Source organism: Sorex araneus, chromosome X (genome assembly GCF_027595985.1).
Source record: "Sorex araneus isolate mSorAra2 chromosome X, mSorAra2.pri, whole genome shotgun sequence".
Lineage (NCBI taxonomy): Eukaryota > Metazoa > Chordata > Mammalia > Eulipotyphla > Soricidae > Sorex > Sorex araneus.
This window is the reverse complement of record NC_073313.1, coordinates 22,054,977-22,068,252: the sequence shown is the minus strand read 5'-3', so window position 1 is coordinate 22,068,252 and position 13,276 is coordinate 22,054,977. Positions and strand designations below refer to the sequence as shown.

The 13,276-nt window shown below is 41.1% G+C and overlaps 1 protein-coding gene across 2 annotated transcripts in view; it reads right to left on the bottom strand.

Annotated features, from left to right (window-relative positions):
* PHEX (phosphate regulating endopeptidase X-linked) overlaps positions 1-13,276 on the bottom strand; it is a 256,340-nt gene that overhangs the window by 81,847 nt on the left and 161,217 nt on the right. For both annotated transcript variants that reach the window (XM_004612239.3, XM_012933584.2), the window contains exon 13: positions 9,387-9,464. In XM_004612239.3, coding sequence (XP_004612296.1) covers positions 9,387-9,464 — 78 coding nt within the window. The remainder of the gene's footprint in view (positions 1-9,386; positions 9,465-13,276) is intronic.

Genomic DNA, 13,276 nt, shown 5'->3' with positions numbered 1-13,276 from the left:
TTCAATTGAGTGAACTTTAGGGAACTAATTGGAGCTCTTGTGTCATTTCCTAGGAATAGCTGTACAGATCATGAAATTTAGGGAAATCAGAGTTCTCTTCTTGGAAATGCTATCTTGGATGCCATGCACAAATCCTAGGGGCTAAAAGGAATAATAAAGCTATCAGCACACACATGCACACACACAAAGAGGAGGAAAAATAAGAGCAAGAAAAACATGTGTTACTTCTTGTAGAATAACTGAAATGCAGATAAGACACTACACCAGCCAGTAAGAAGTATAGATTTTAGAACACTTTTTTTACATTAAATCCACTTCATGATACTCAAAAAAGATATATCCAAATATTGTTAAAGTCTTATGTCTGGAATCCAACTAAATTTCTCAATACTAAATGAAATTCAGATTTTATATCTGACATTTTCACCTATTTCAATGGAAATAGATAATATTTCTGTATTGAATGGATTTGCCCACTGGTAGTATGTGTACATACATATAAGGGTATATTCAAAATGTTTAACAAACAACATTTATGACACAAAGTGGAAGATGTGGCAACCAGCGCACTAGCCAGGAACCAGATAGAACCACATGCCCTACTTCCAAGTGCTGGGGGTCAGGGGAGATTACTGTAGTCACTGGATAGAGGAACATCAGAGAATGGAGGCCAGGGCCAGAGAGATAAAGAGCACAGCAGGTAGGATGCTTGCTTTGCACATGGATGACCTGGGTTCAATGCCTGACTGCAGTTTGGTGTTAGTCTTGAGCACTGCCAGGTGTGACTCTTGCCCCCAAAGTAAAGAATGGATGTCAGTGGGGGTGGGGAGGAGATAAGAGAACTGGCTGTCATAGAAAGATTGCACTCATCTGTGGAATGCAAAGTAACAGAATAGGAGACTAAAACCCAAGAGCAGTAGAGATGAGGACCAGGAGGTTTGCCCTATGGCTTGGAAGCCGGCCTTACATGCTAGGGGAAAAGGCAGCTCAAACAGAGAAGGGAACACCAAGTAAAGAGGCCTGGGAGGACCCGCTCAGGTTGGGAGCTGCCAAAAATCGACTCTAGACAGAACACAATGGCCACACAATACCTCTATTACAAACCACAACAACCAAAATGCAAGAGAGAACAAAAAAGGGAATGCCCTGCCACAGAAGCATGGTGGAGATGGGGATGGGGTGGGGGTGGGTGGGAGGGATACTGGGATCATTGGTGGTGGAGAATGGGCACTGATGGAGGGATGGGTACCCAGTCATTGTATGACTGAAACGCAAACACGGAAGTTTGTAAGTATGTAACAGTACCCCACAGTGATTCATTAATAAAAACAAAATTCAAGCAGCTAAAAAAAAGAGAGAGAACTGGCTGTCAGGTGGATGGCACTAGGACACCACACTCCAAGGTCTACTCTTAATCCTCCAAGTTCATTGTGGTGGCCAGAAGTCACTTGGGAGAACTGAGGGTTGGGCCACACTCAGTGCTTACACCTGGCTCTGCGTTTAGAGGTCACTCCTGGCGGTGTTGGTGTTCAGGGGCCCATATGCTGTGCCTAAAATGCTGCCATCCCTTGGCTTGTTTTTAAGTAAACAGTATAGGTTTCAGCGTTGTAATAGAGCCTGTCTTTCTGGAGCATTTCACTTCAACACCACCTCACTCTCTCATAGTGACAGTAATACACTCTATATCTTAGACACACACACACACACACACAGTGTTCCACTGGCCAGAGCAAACCAACACCCACCCCAGAAGATAAGCTAATATTCATATGTTATCTAAGTATCTCCATATGCATAATCTATGCATGCATAGGTGTTTGTGTGTCACCAGAAACATTGATCTCTGAATAATTATCCTTATCCAGTTCTCTAATTGGAGGACAATGTGACTCTGACCTTGGTCTCTCCTGCAATTCTCCACTGACTTTTACCAAGAGTGACCCAAGAGTTGTAGAGATAAGGACCAGGAGTTCTGCCTCACAGCTTGGAAACTGGCCTCACATGCTAGGGGAAAAGGCAGCTCTGATAGAGAAGGGAACACCAAGTAGAGGATGTTGGGAGGACCCATTCGGGTTGGAAGATGCGAGCTGAAAGTAGACTATAGACTGAACAGGATGGCCACTCAATACCTCTATTGCAAGCTACAACACCCAGGAGGAGAGAGAACAAAGGGGAATGCCCTGCCACAGAGGCAGGGTGGGGTGGTGGGGGATAGGGTGGGGGTGGTGAGAGGGACACTGGGATCATTGGTGGAGGTGAATGTGCACTGGTGGAGGGATGGGTAAGCGATCACTGTATGAGTGAAATGCAAACACAAAAGTTCATAAGTTTGTAACTGTACATCACAGTGATTCTCTAATAATTTTTTTAATTCTAAAAAAAATAAACTGTGTGAGTTACTGACCTCATGTCCCTCAGCCCCATGCCCACCAGCAAAATATGTTTTGCAATGCCAGGGCCAAGAAACTGAAAATGCTTTCACAGCCACCTGACTTATTGCCACTAGGGGAACCAGCACGTGGCAGTAGGGAAGAGTGCTCTGATTGTCCTCTGACCACACTCACCTCCTTCTTCTGACAATGTTCCTCCTCCACAGCCTCTGCTCTGAGTGACAGTTCCACCTCTACTCTCACAAGTGTATTATCAGCTCCTTCCATTAGCGCCCGTAACACAAAGCGGTGATAGCTGCTTCCTGGAGTTACTCCGCTCTTGTTAAGTCCACCTCTCCATGTGTTGGGGCTGGACTGAGCTACCAGGATGACCCCAGTGGTTTGGATGAGGTTGAACATATTCTTTCAGCTGCCTTAGTAAATAATTTCCTAAAGTATGCCAAAATTGTCAGTCTTCCTTTTCTCACAGATCCCTGGTTCTACTTAGCCTGTTTGTTGTCAGTATGCAGACCCTAGGTACTTAGCCTGTTTATTGTCAGTATGTAGATCCTAGGTACTTAACCTGTTTGTTGTCAGTATGCAGATCCTACATTGTTTGTTTTCCCGGTATGCAGAAGAACTTTGCATGATCTTCCTGTAACTTCTTTGGTGACTGTATTGCACCCTTAAGAGGTTCCATGATCAATAAAAGGAGATTACGGGCCTCTCTACCTTTGTCTCAGAGTCAGAGAGAAGCTGGATGCTCCATGCCATACATTTCTTCCGTGTTCCTTGTCTCAGCGCCTCTGACTGCATGAATATTCACGCAACTCCTATGCCCTTCCAACCTACCTCCTGTATTAAATCTCTTTAACTACCTAGCACGGTTGGAGCTTTCCTAGAGATAGAGCAGTCTCCCTAAAATTGGGATGAACTCACTCTTGGGTCTCAGTCAAGGGTCAGCGGAACAAACACTTTCTAGGTTACTAAGTAGATTTTCCTGCATGCTACTAGAGGTTCCTTGAGTATTCAAACTGCAACATATTTTCTCCCTCTCTTTACATTATTCTAAATAAAATCTTTTTTAAGGTGCATCCTCTGCTGCCCACATCACAACATATGTGGGGTACTGACTTCCTTCTCCTCTCAGAGACTACATAAAGACTGCTATTCAGAAAGACTTCATTGGGTACATCTCAGCTTATCTTGTCATTCTCAAAGAGCAAAATAATAAATAAATAAAAAGTAGTTTTAAAATTTCCCTCTAACTCCTTAAAATTGCCTCTAAATTCTTTCTATATTCCCTCTTATCTCCACATGAACCCAACTTCAGTTTTCAACCTTCCTCCTTGACCTTCATCTGATCCATTACCTAATCTCTATCCGCTTTCCTTTTGCGTTTGGGCTTGATGAATCATATCTTCTCCTGTGTCAAATAAAGTAAGCTCTTTTTCATTAATAACAGGCTCTCATGCTCAGCGCTGCTCAGCCATTTCTCACAGGCCCTATAATAGTCCTTATCTACATGTTGCTCAAAACTGACAACACGGCGCCATTGTGTACCAGCAATACTTGAGCCCTTTTGCTATTAACCTCAGTGACTCTATCACTATCATATCAAGACTCCTTTACCTATTTTCAGGCCTGGTTTTATTTGCTTTTTTTCAGTTTCTGAACACAAACACAGTTTCATTTCATGCATTTGGATTTTTTCTCACCACCTGTATCTTAAAGTATGAGAAACTCTTGGATTTAATTGTGTCTACATTGGCAATGATTTGGAAGAGAGTCCCTTCTTCACAAAACTGCTTAAAAATCTTGGTGTCTAATGACTTCAGGTCAGACCCTGCAGAAAACATAGCCAACGCTGACAGCATCCTGTTCACAAAATGTTGGGCACTCGCTTTAGACAGCAGCAGGCGGTCAGCAAAATTTACTCAACTAATATTATGAGTGAGACCTGACTACTATCTTGTTTTATTAAAGCTTGAGATGGCACCGTCTGTTAGAGCCTTTGAAATCAATTTAAGGAACCTGAATACTTCATGAGTTAATTCCTAATAAGTCTTCCAAAAACAAATAATTTACTATCATAGTGCAAATTGAAGATGTCATAACTAACAATTACATTGTGCTTTCTGCGTGCCAGGATCAGTTCTAAATATTTAGAGACATTAACTGATCTGATCCTCACTCAGCACAATATGGAAGGGAACTTTTTCAGATCCCTTATGTAGATGAGGAAACTGAGGCAAAGGTGTGCTATATAATCCCTCCTCGGCCCGACAGCCATTCAATGGCAGACTGGAGGTTAAACTCCAGGCACTCTGATTCCAGGGCCCAGGGTCCTAACGACTATGCTAACTTACCTATCAAACTCCTATGACTCTGTCCTTGACTCTAAGTATTTTCAGTCACCTGCAATTATTCAGGTATTCTGGCCAGGTATTTGGTACCCTGGTGAAGCTCATCTTAACACAAGAGTTCTTATGACAGTTTAAAAAGTAATAGCTACCCCACTTATGGGAACCTACTTAAGTTTTAGACATTTATGGTAGGTACTTTTATAATTCTAAAATCTCATTTAGACAAGTTTGTAACTGTAACTCATGGTGATTCACTAATAAAAAAATAAAAATAAAATAAAATCTCATTTAGAACATAATATGAGACTGACACCCAAGGACAATAGACAGAAGGGCCCGGGAATATTGCTCCATAGTTGGAAGCCAGCCTCATGAGCTGGGGGAGAAGGCAGCTTGAATAAAGAAGGGATCACTAAGTCAATAATGGTTGGAAGGACCATTTGGGATAGGAGATGTGTGCTGAAAGTAGATAAATGACCAAATGTGATAGCCTCTCAGTATCTATATTGCAAACCTTAATGCCCAAAGGTAGAGAGAGAGTATGGGGGAAATTGTCTGCTATAGAGGCAGAAGGAGAGGTGGGATGTGGGGGGAGGATACTGGGGACTTTGGTGGTAGAAAATGTGTACTAGTGGAGAGATGGGTGTTTATCTTTGTATGACTGAAACTCAAATATGAAAGCTTTGTAACTATCTCATGGTGATTCAATTGAAAAAAAACTCATTTAGCCCTAATAATATTCAAACTTGAGAGTATTGCCATTTTGACAATGTTTATTCTCCCTATCCATGAGCAGGGGATATGTTTCCATTTCCTCATGTCCTCTTTTATTTCATGGAGTAGAGTTTTATAGTTTTCTTTGTAGAGGTCCTTTACTTCTTTAGTTAAGCTGATTCCAAGATATTTGATTTTCTGGGGCACAATTGTGAATGGGATTGCTTTTTTCATGTCCCTTTCCTCTGTCTCAAGCATTATACAGATTTAACGTGATCCCTATAGGGATATCCATGGCATTCTTCAAAGAAGCGGAGCAAGCAATCCTGAAATTTATATGGAACAATAAATGCCCACGGATAGCTAAAACAATTCTTGGGAAAAAGATGATGGGAGGCATCACCATCCCCAACCTTAAACTCTACTACAAAGCGGTAACAATTAAAACAGCATGGTGCTGGAACAAAGGCAGAGCTGCAGACCAATGGAACAGGGTGGAATATCCCCACACACAACCTCAAATGTATGATCATCTAATCTTTCATAAAGGAGCAAGAGATGTGAAGTGGAGCAAGGAAAGCCTCTTTAACAAATGGTGCTGGCACAATTGGACAACCACATGCAAAAAAATGGGCTTGTAACTCGACCTGACACCATGCACAAAAGTCAGATCAAAATGGATTAAAGACCTCAACATCAGACCACAAACCATACGGTACATTGAAGACAAGGTCGGCAAAACCCTCTACGATATTGAAGATAAAGGTATCTTCAAAGATGACACGGAACTAAACAATCTAGTAAAAACAGAGATCAACAAATGGGACTACATTAAACTAAAAAGCTTCTGCACCGCAAAAGATACAGTGACCAGAATACAAAGACTATCTACAGAATGGGAAAGGATATTTACACAATACCCATCAGATAAGGGGTTAATATCAATGTCATATAAAGCACTGGTTGAACTCTACAAGAAGAAAACATCCAACCCCATCAAAAAATGGGGCGAAGAAATGAACAGAAACTTTACCAAGGAAGAGATACGAATGGCCAAAAGGCACATGAAAAAATGCTCTACATCACTAATCGTCAGAGAGATGCAGATCAAAACAACTATGAGATACCACCTCACACCACAGAGACTAGCACACATCCAAAAGAACAAAAGCAACCGCTGTTGGAGAGGATGTGGGGAGAAAGGGACCCTTCTACACTGCTGGTGGGAATGCCGGCTAGTTCAGCCCTTTTGGAAAACAGTATGGACGATTCTCAAAAAACTAGAGGTTGAGCTCCCATTTGACCCAGCAATACCACTGCTGGGAATATATCCCAGAAAAGCCAAAAAGTATAGTCAAAGTGACATATGCACTTATATGTTCCCCGCAGCACTGTTTACAATAGCCAGAATCTGGAAAAAACCCGAGTGCCCTAGAACAGATGACTGGTTGAAGAAACTCTGGTACATCTATACAATGGAATACTATGCAGCTGTTAGAAAAAATGAGGTCATGACGTTTGCATATAAGTGGATCAACATGGAAAGTATCATGCTAAGTGAGTCAGAAAGAGAGAGACAGACATAGAAAGATTGCACTCATCTGTGGAATATAGAATAATAGACTATAAGACTAACGCCCAAGAATAGTAGAAATAAGTACCAGGAGGTTGTCTCCATGGCTTGGAGGCTGGTCTCTCATTCTGGGTAACTCAGGGACGGGACCACCAAGTAAAATGTGGTTGGAGGTCATGTGGGGGAAGGGTGATGTGGGCCCAATACAGACTAGAGACTGAACACAATGGCCACTCAACACCTTTATTGCAAACCACAACACCTAATCAGAGAGAGAGAACAAAAGGGAATACCCTGCCATAGTGGCAGGGTGGGGTGCGGGGAGACGGGACTGGGGAGGGGGGGAGGGATGTTGGGTTTACTGGTGGTGGAGAATGGGCACTGGTGAAGGGATGGGTTATCGAACTTTGTATGGGGGAAACATGAGCACAAAGATGTATGGATCTGTAACTGTACCCTCATTGTGATTCACTAATTAAAAATAAACTAATAAAAAAATAAAAAATAAAAAATAAATAATATTCAAACTTGATTATTGTCTCCCTTATCCAAATAGCCAAAGGGAAACTAACTGAAGTTAAATAACCTGCATAAAATCAAACAACTAGTATGATGAAAAAGCAGAATTATCCCCAAAGCCTGTGCTCTTTAACCACTAGACAATATGACATCTGCCCTCCTTTCTTCCCAGCCAGCTCCCACTCACCCTGACACTCAGTCCTCTATTCCTCCTGAAAAGCTGCCTCAAAAGGACTCTGAAGACCTCCCTCTGTGAGACAGGGCTGTTCCTGAACCCCTTTTACAGCCCTGACTCTGACAGCCTGTCGCAGTGTGGAAATCATCTAACATCTTTGAGTTTCTACATTCTTTTCTGCAAAATGGGGATAAAACCAATATATATCATAAGATTTCTGTGGTTTTAAAAATACTGTACATGAATATGCCAAGTGCTTTAAAATTTCTTTGCGGGTTGGTGCTAATATGTGCTTTAAATTTTTAATTATGGTAACAGCTCAGGTTTTTTTTTTATTGGCATCAAAACCATGTATAGTAAGATGGACCAACTGAGCTTTGGAAGCAGGATTCTTTACCTCCATAATAACTGGATCCGGCTGGAGCGATAGAACAGCTGATAGGATGCTTGCTCGGCACTTGGTGGACTCTAATTATATTCCCAGAACCATAGCTGGTCCCCCAACCTCAGCAAGGAATGATCCCTGAGCACAGAGCCAGAAGTAAGCCACAGCTCTGCTGGGTGTGGGACCACGCCCCAAAAAATGGCGGGGGGGAATATAACTGGATCGTTAGATCTTTGAAGTGCAAAGTAAAAACTTAACTAAAGCTTTTTGTCAGTTTCAACTAATCCTGTGAGATTCTGATGTTCATATACAAAGCTAGGTCTACTTTGGGATATGTGACTTATTAAAACACAAGTTCAGAAGAGTTATACCTCAGCCCCATGGTTATTTTTCTCTTCTTTAGTATTTGAGTTGGTGGGGGGCACAGTTGGAAGTGCTTACGGGCTACTCAAACTACCAGCGGTGTTTGGTGGGACTCATATGGCACTGGGATCAAAGCCAGGACGCCTAATGCAAAGCACGGGCTTCAGTCATTTGACCCATCTTCCCTGTCCCCACTGCCACCCCGTCCATGCAGACCCCTAATTATTTACATAATTCCAAAACACCGCATTGTAAGAAAATCAAATGAATGGCAAAACCAATAATTTTTGAAGAAGAATAAAATTTCTTTACAGAACTATTTGTAGGAAAGGAAATAAGTGTTTGTGATTAAAAAAGCCTATAACCAACATATCTCTGGAAAATACATGTTCAAAACTATAGGAGTAAAAAAGAATTATTACTATTCTGCCATCAGTAACTTACTGCAAATATACCATCCAACTCACAGTAAATTATAGACTGGTATGTATATGCACTTAATTTGCCAAAACACTCATAAAGTTTAATGAAGTTAACTCCTAGTAGGCAAATTTATTACTAGTCATTTAATATGAATGAGGCCCATAAAGATTGTTTAACAACAAATATCATGTATTAACCATTAGAACTTGCCCGCTAATTGTAAAATACTCAATTTCTTTCATCCTTTCCTTTATGATCAAATTAGACTGAGTGCAAGACTATTCATTGGTTTTATGGTATCTAGTGAGCTATGCTTCCTTTATGACAAGTCCTTGACTATGCTCTAAATCTTGTATTGAGGCTGGTATCTAGCCAAGGAATGTATCAAAAGTTGGTGCTTCCTGGCACTACTAAGTCTAATTGCTTGGACTTGTGTTAGTTGAAAGGCACAGGGCCAATAAAACTTGCCAGAAAAAAATACAGTAAATTTAGTACTTACTGCCTTAAGGTCTTCATTAACATGGGTATCATTCATTATAAACTCAGGATAGCCAACTTTTGCCAAAACAGCTCTTGCCTATAAAAAGGAAAAATAAAAATGATGTCAGAGTTTCAGTACTTAACCCATTAATAATAACAAGACATAGGAACACAACCTTCATCTAAAACGATGTTTACTGAGTATCTACTATATGCAACCCACTGTGAAGGACAAATGGTGAGGATTTAGAAATGCAGAGCTGAGAGGAAGGACATTCCATAAGAGCAAAAACTAAGGATAAAGACAAGGAAGCTGGGAATAAGGGCTTGTGGGAGAGCTGGCGGATAGTGCTATAGCTGTATATGGGAAAGCCAAGTTGGGCCCAAGCCGCAGGCCCACCTGACCACCATATCAAGGAGTAGAAGCCTATAACTTAAAGATTCAATATTTTGTTTTATAATGAAGAGATAAGCGAATATTTTAGGAGTTTTTTAGCCAGATTATCCATAGAACTTTATGAACAACAGACAAGAACTAGAAAGACATAAGTAGCCTATACCAGATGATTTTTTGTGTGTATTTACTGTTTTCTTTTATTTATTTATTTATTTATTTATTTATTTATTTATTTTTCAATAAGTGAGTCACCGTGAGAGTACAGTTACAAATTTACCCATCTTTGTGCTTGTGTTTCCCTCATACAATGTTTGAGAACCCATCCCTCCACCAGTGTCCATTCTCCACCACCAATGAACAAGTATCCCTCCCACCCTCCAAACCCGTTCCCCACCACCACCACCACACCCCGCCTCTGCAGCAGGGTATTCCATTTTGTTCTCTCTCCTTTTGGGTGTTGTGGTTTACGATAGGGGTATTGAGTGGCAATTGTGTTCAGTCTCTACTCTACTTTCAGCACGCATCTCCCTTCCCAAGTGGGATCTCCAACCACATTTTACTTGGTGTTCCCTTCTCTATCTGGTCTGCCTTTCCCCCCAGCATGTGAGGCCAGCTTCCAAGCCATGGAGCCAACCTCCTGGTATTATATACTACTATTCTTGGGTGTTAGTCTCCTACTCTGTTATTTTATATTCCACAGATGAGTGCAATCTTTCTATATCTGTCCCTCTCTTTCTGACTCATTTCACTTAGCATGATACTTTCCATGTTGATCCACTTATGTGCAAAGTTCATGACTTCATCTTTTCTAACAGCTGCATAGTGTTCCATTTATACCAGATGAATTTAAGGTGTGCTACCGCCGTGCTTTTGAGAGATATACTAATTGTGCCCTATGTTGCATAGTATGTAGTGAATGAATAAAGGAAGACACACTGTAGGCATGTACAAGGAGTCTCACTTTCGAGACTGGCAAATTATAGTCCCTGGGCCAACCCCAACCTCTCCTTTCCTTACCAGTTTTAATGAAGAGAGTTTTTATAGCACTCCTGCCATGCAATCTGTGGTTACTGCTGAATTATATTGGGGGCACAAGGGTAGAGCATTTGGGACCACATGACCCCAAAATATTCCCTCTCAGCCTCTATAAAGAAAACAGTTGCCAGCTCAAGCCTAGATGAACCTTACTGTTCTATAAAAACATTATTCTCCCCTCTGCCTATAGCGGGGGTTTCTCCAAAGCCCAAAGAGCAGTTTATTTGGAGTCTGTGCAGTGTCACGGTTTTGTCCACATTCCCTGAGATCCCTATGATCACTGTGTACATCCCTCTCCAGCATCGCTGTTCTTTTCTAATGGACAGAACCTCAGACCTTCACCTGTGTTCAAACAAGTTCCTTCCAAGGAACTGATCTGCCTTTGACCCCATCCCAGCAAGCCACAGTCAATGACTGACTTTAGGAGGAGTACAGACACCCAGGTCCTTTGCCACTCCCATCATGACAAGCTCTGTGGATTAGTTGAGCTCCACAGTTCCCCTACCCCCTCTCTAGCATCAGGTTGAGTCCCAGTTTCCCCTGCAATGGCACCCTTTCCAGCTCAACACTGGATTTCCCTACTTTGTGCTTTCTCTTTGGAAACATGTCCCGAATAAATCATAAATCACTTGCACATAAATCCTTATCTCCAGTTCTGGCTCCAGAATATCCAACATAAGACACTAGGCAACCCCAAACACCTTGGTTTTATTCCAACAAGGCAGCAAAGGAAGACCAACGACCTTTGCAAGCTGTCCTTGGTCATGAGTTTTTTCCTTTAGTCCCTTTCAATTTTCCTCAATCATGAAGTAAATAGAATAAGAGGGCATGTTTTCTTTAACTTCTCTGAGATAATTCAAATATGAAATATCAGCACAAATCTTGAAACTCAAGACTTAGAGAGGATTTTATAAGTGCTGTAGGACACAGTCATAATGGATTTTGCTGTTCCAAAAATTCAAATATAGCACAGATCAAATTCTGCCTTCAAACCCCTGTGAGCTACACTAAAAATCTGATGTGACCCAGATAGTAAATAACTAGAGGTTAGAACTCTCTCCCCAACATCAAAAATATGTCTTATGTCTATAGGCTACTTTGTTCCAAGATGGTTTTACTATTTCTCTCATTGGGTTTAATTCTGCTCTGTATTTTATCAGCTTACCACAAGTCAGGAGCATAACTATTGCAAATAAAGAGCTCCATATGGTTACAGCAAAAAGAGAGAAATATGCAAGCTGAGTCATCCACAATTGTTTTCTGAACACTGATCTTTCCAGAGAACACTGGTGAATTATGCATTATTCTTCAAGCTTAAGCTCTGCTTTGGGACCCCCACTGCATTATGGAACTTCACAGAATATATTACCTTCTGCCCTGTATGTGTGGGTCACTGAGGCCTATTTTATTATTTATTTAGCAAAAAGCACCACTTGAAAGGAGCAAGAGAAGAGATACAGGAAGTCCTATTCCTCAACCAAGGTCACATAGACAAAATGAGCTAATAATAATAGTAACGACACTGCCAACACCTGACTACAGTGTTGTTATTCCCAAAATGTGCTAGGCATGTAAATATGCCTTTAACTCAAACTCAAATGTCCCTTCTGCTATACAGTCAGCTAGCATTTCTATTTCACTTGACCCCATCCCCATTCTAGATTCTTCCCTGGAAGAGCAGTGATATCAATAAACAGCAAAATGCTATTATATTATGTAGAAAGAACCCCCTAGGATGCTGCAGCTGACCAAAACACCCTGGGGTTTTCCCAAAGCAATGCACATATTTCTATACCATATTCTCACAACTTCTGGGGAAATAATGCTGCATATAACAATCTGTCCTCCTTTTTCAATAGAAGACACTCAACAAGACACTATAACCTTGGACAAAGCATCTAACTTTTCTTCCTATTGTCCACTGCCTACTGCCTATTGTCTACCCAACAGCCATCATCCTGTCCTTCCCTTACAATCAAGGACATCAATTCTACTCAGGAAGACAATGAACCTACCAACAACAACAACAACAAAAAGGATGCATTACCCAGAGTCCTTTGCAGCTATCGTTGACTATGGGATGAGATTCTAGCCAATGGCATACATCGAAGGCCTTTTTTTTCACTACCAGTAATCCATTTGTTAAAAGAGGACAGACTCAGCTGATACATTCTACCTTGAGGTCCAGAGTTTTTCAACTTCAGTACTATTGGCATTTTTAAGTCAGAAAATTCTTGTGCTGGGTTGTAGGATATTTAGCAGTACTATTGGTATCTATACACTAGATGATGATAATAACAAGATGTCATAAACAAAAATATCTCCATATATTGATTCACCATTAGAGTACAGCTTCACATGTAAGTCCTTAGGTTCAATCACTTACAGAAGGAATAAAGGGAGATAGCCAAATACTGTCCAATGTCTACTAGGGACTAAACACTCAAGATAAAAACCAATGCCTTAGTCTTCTCTCT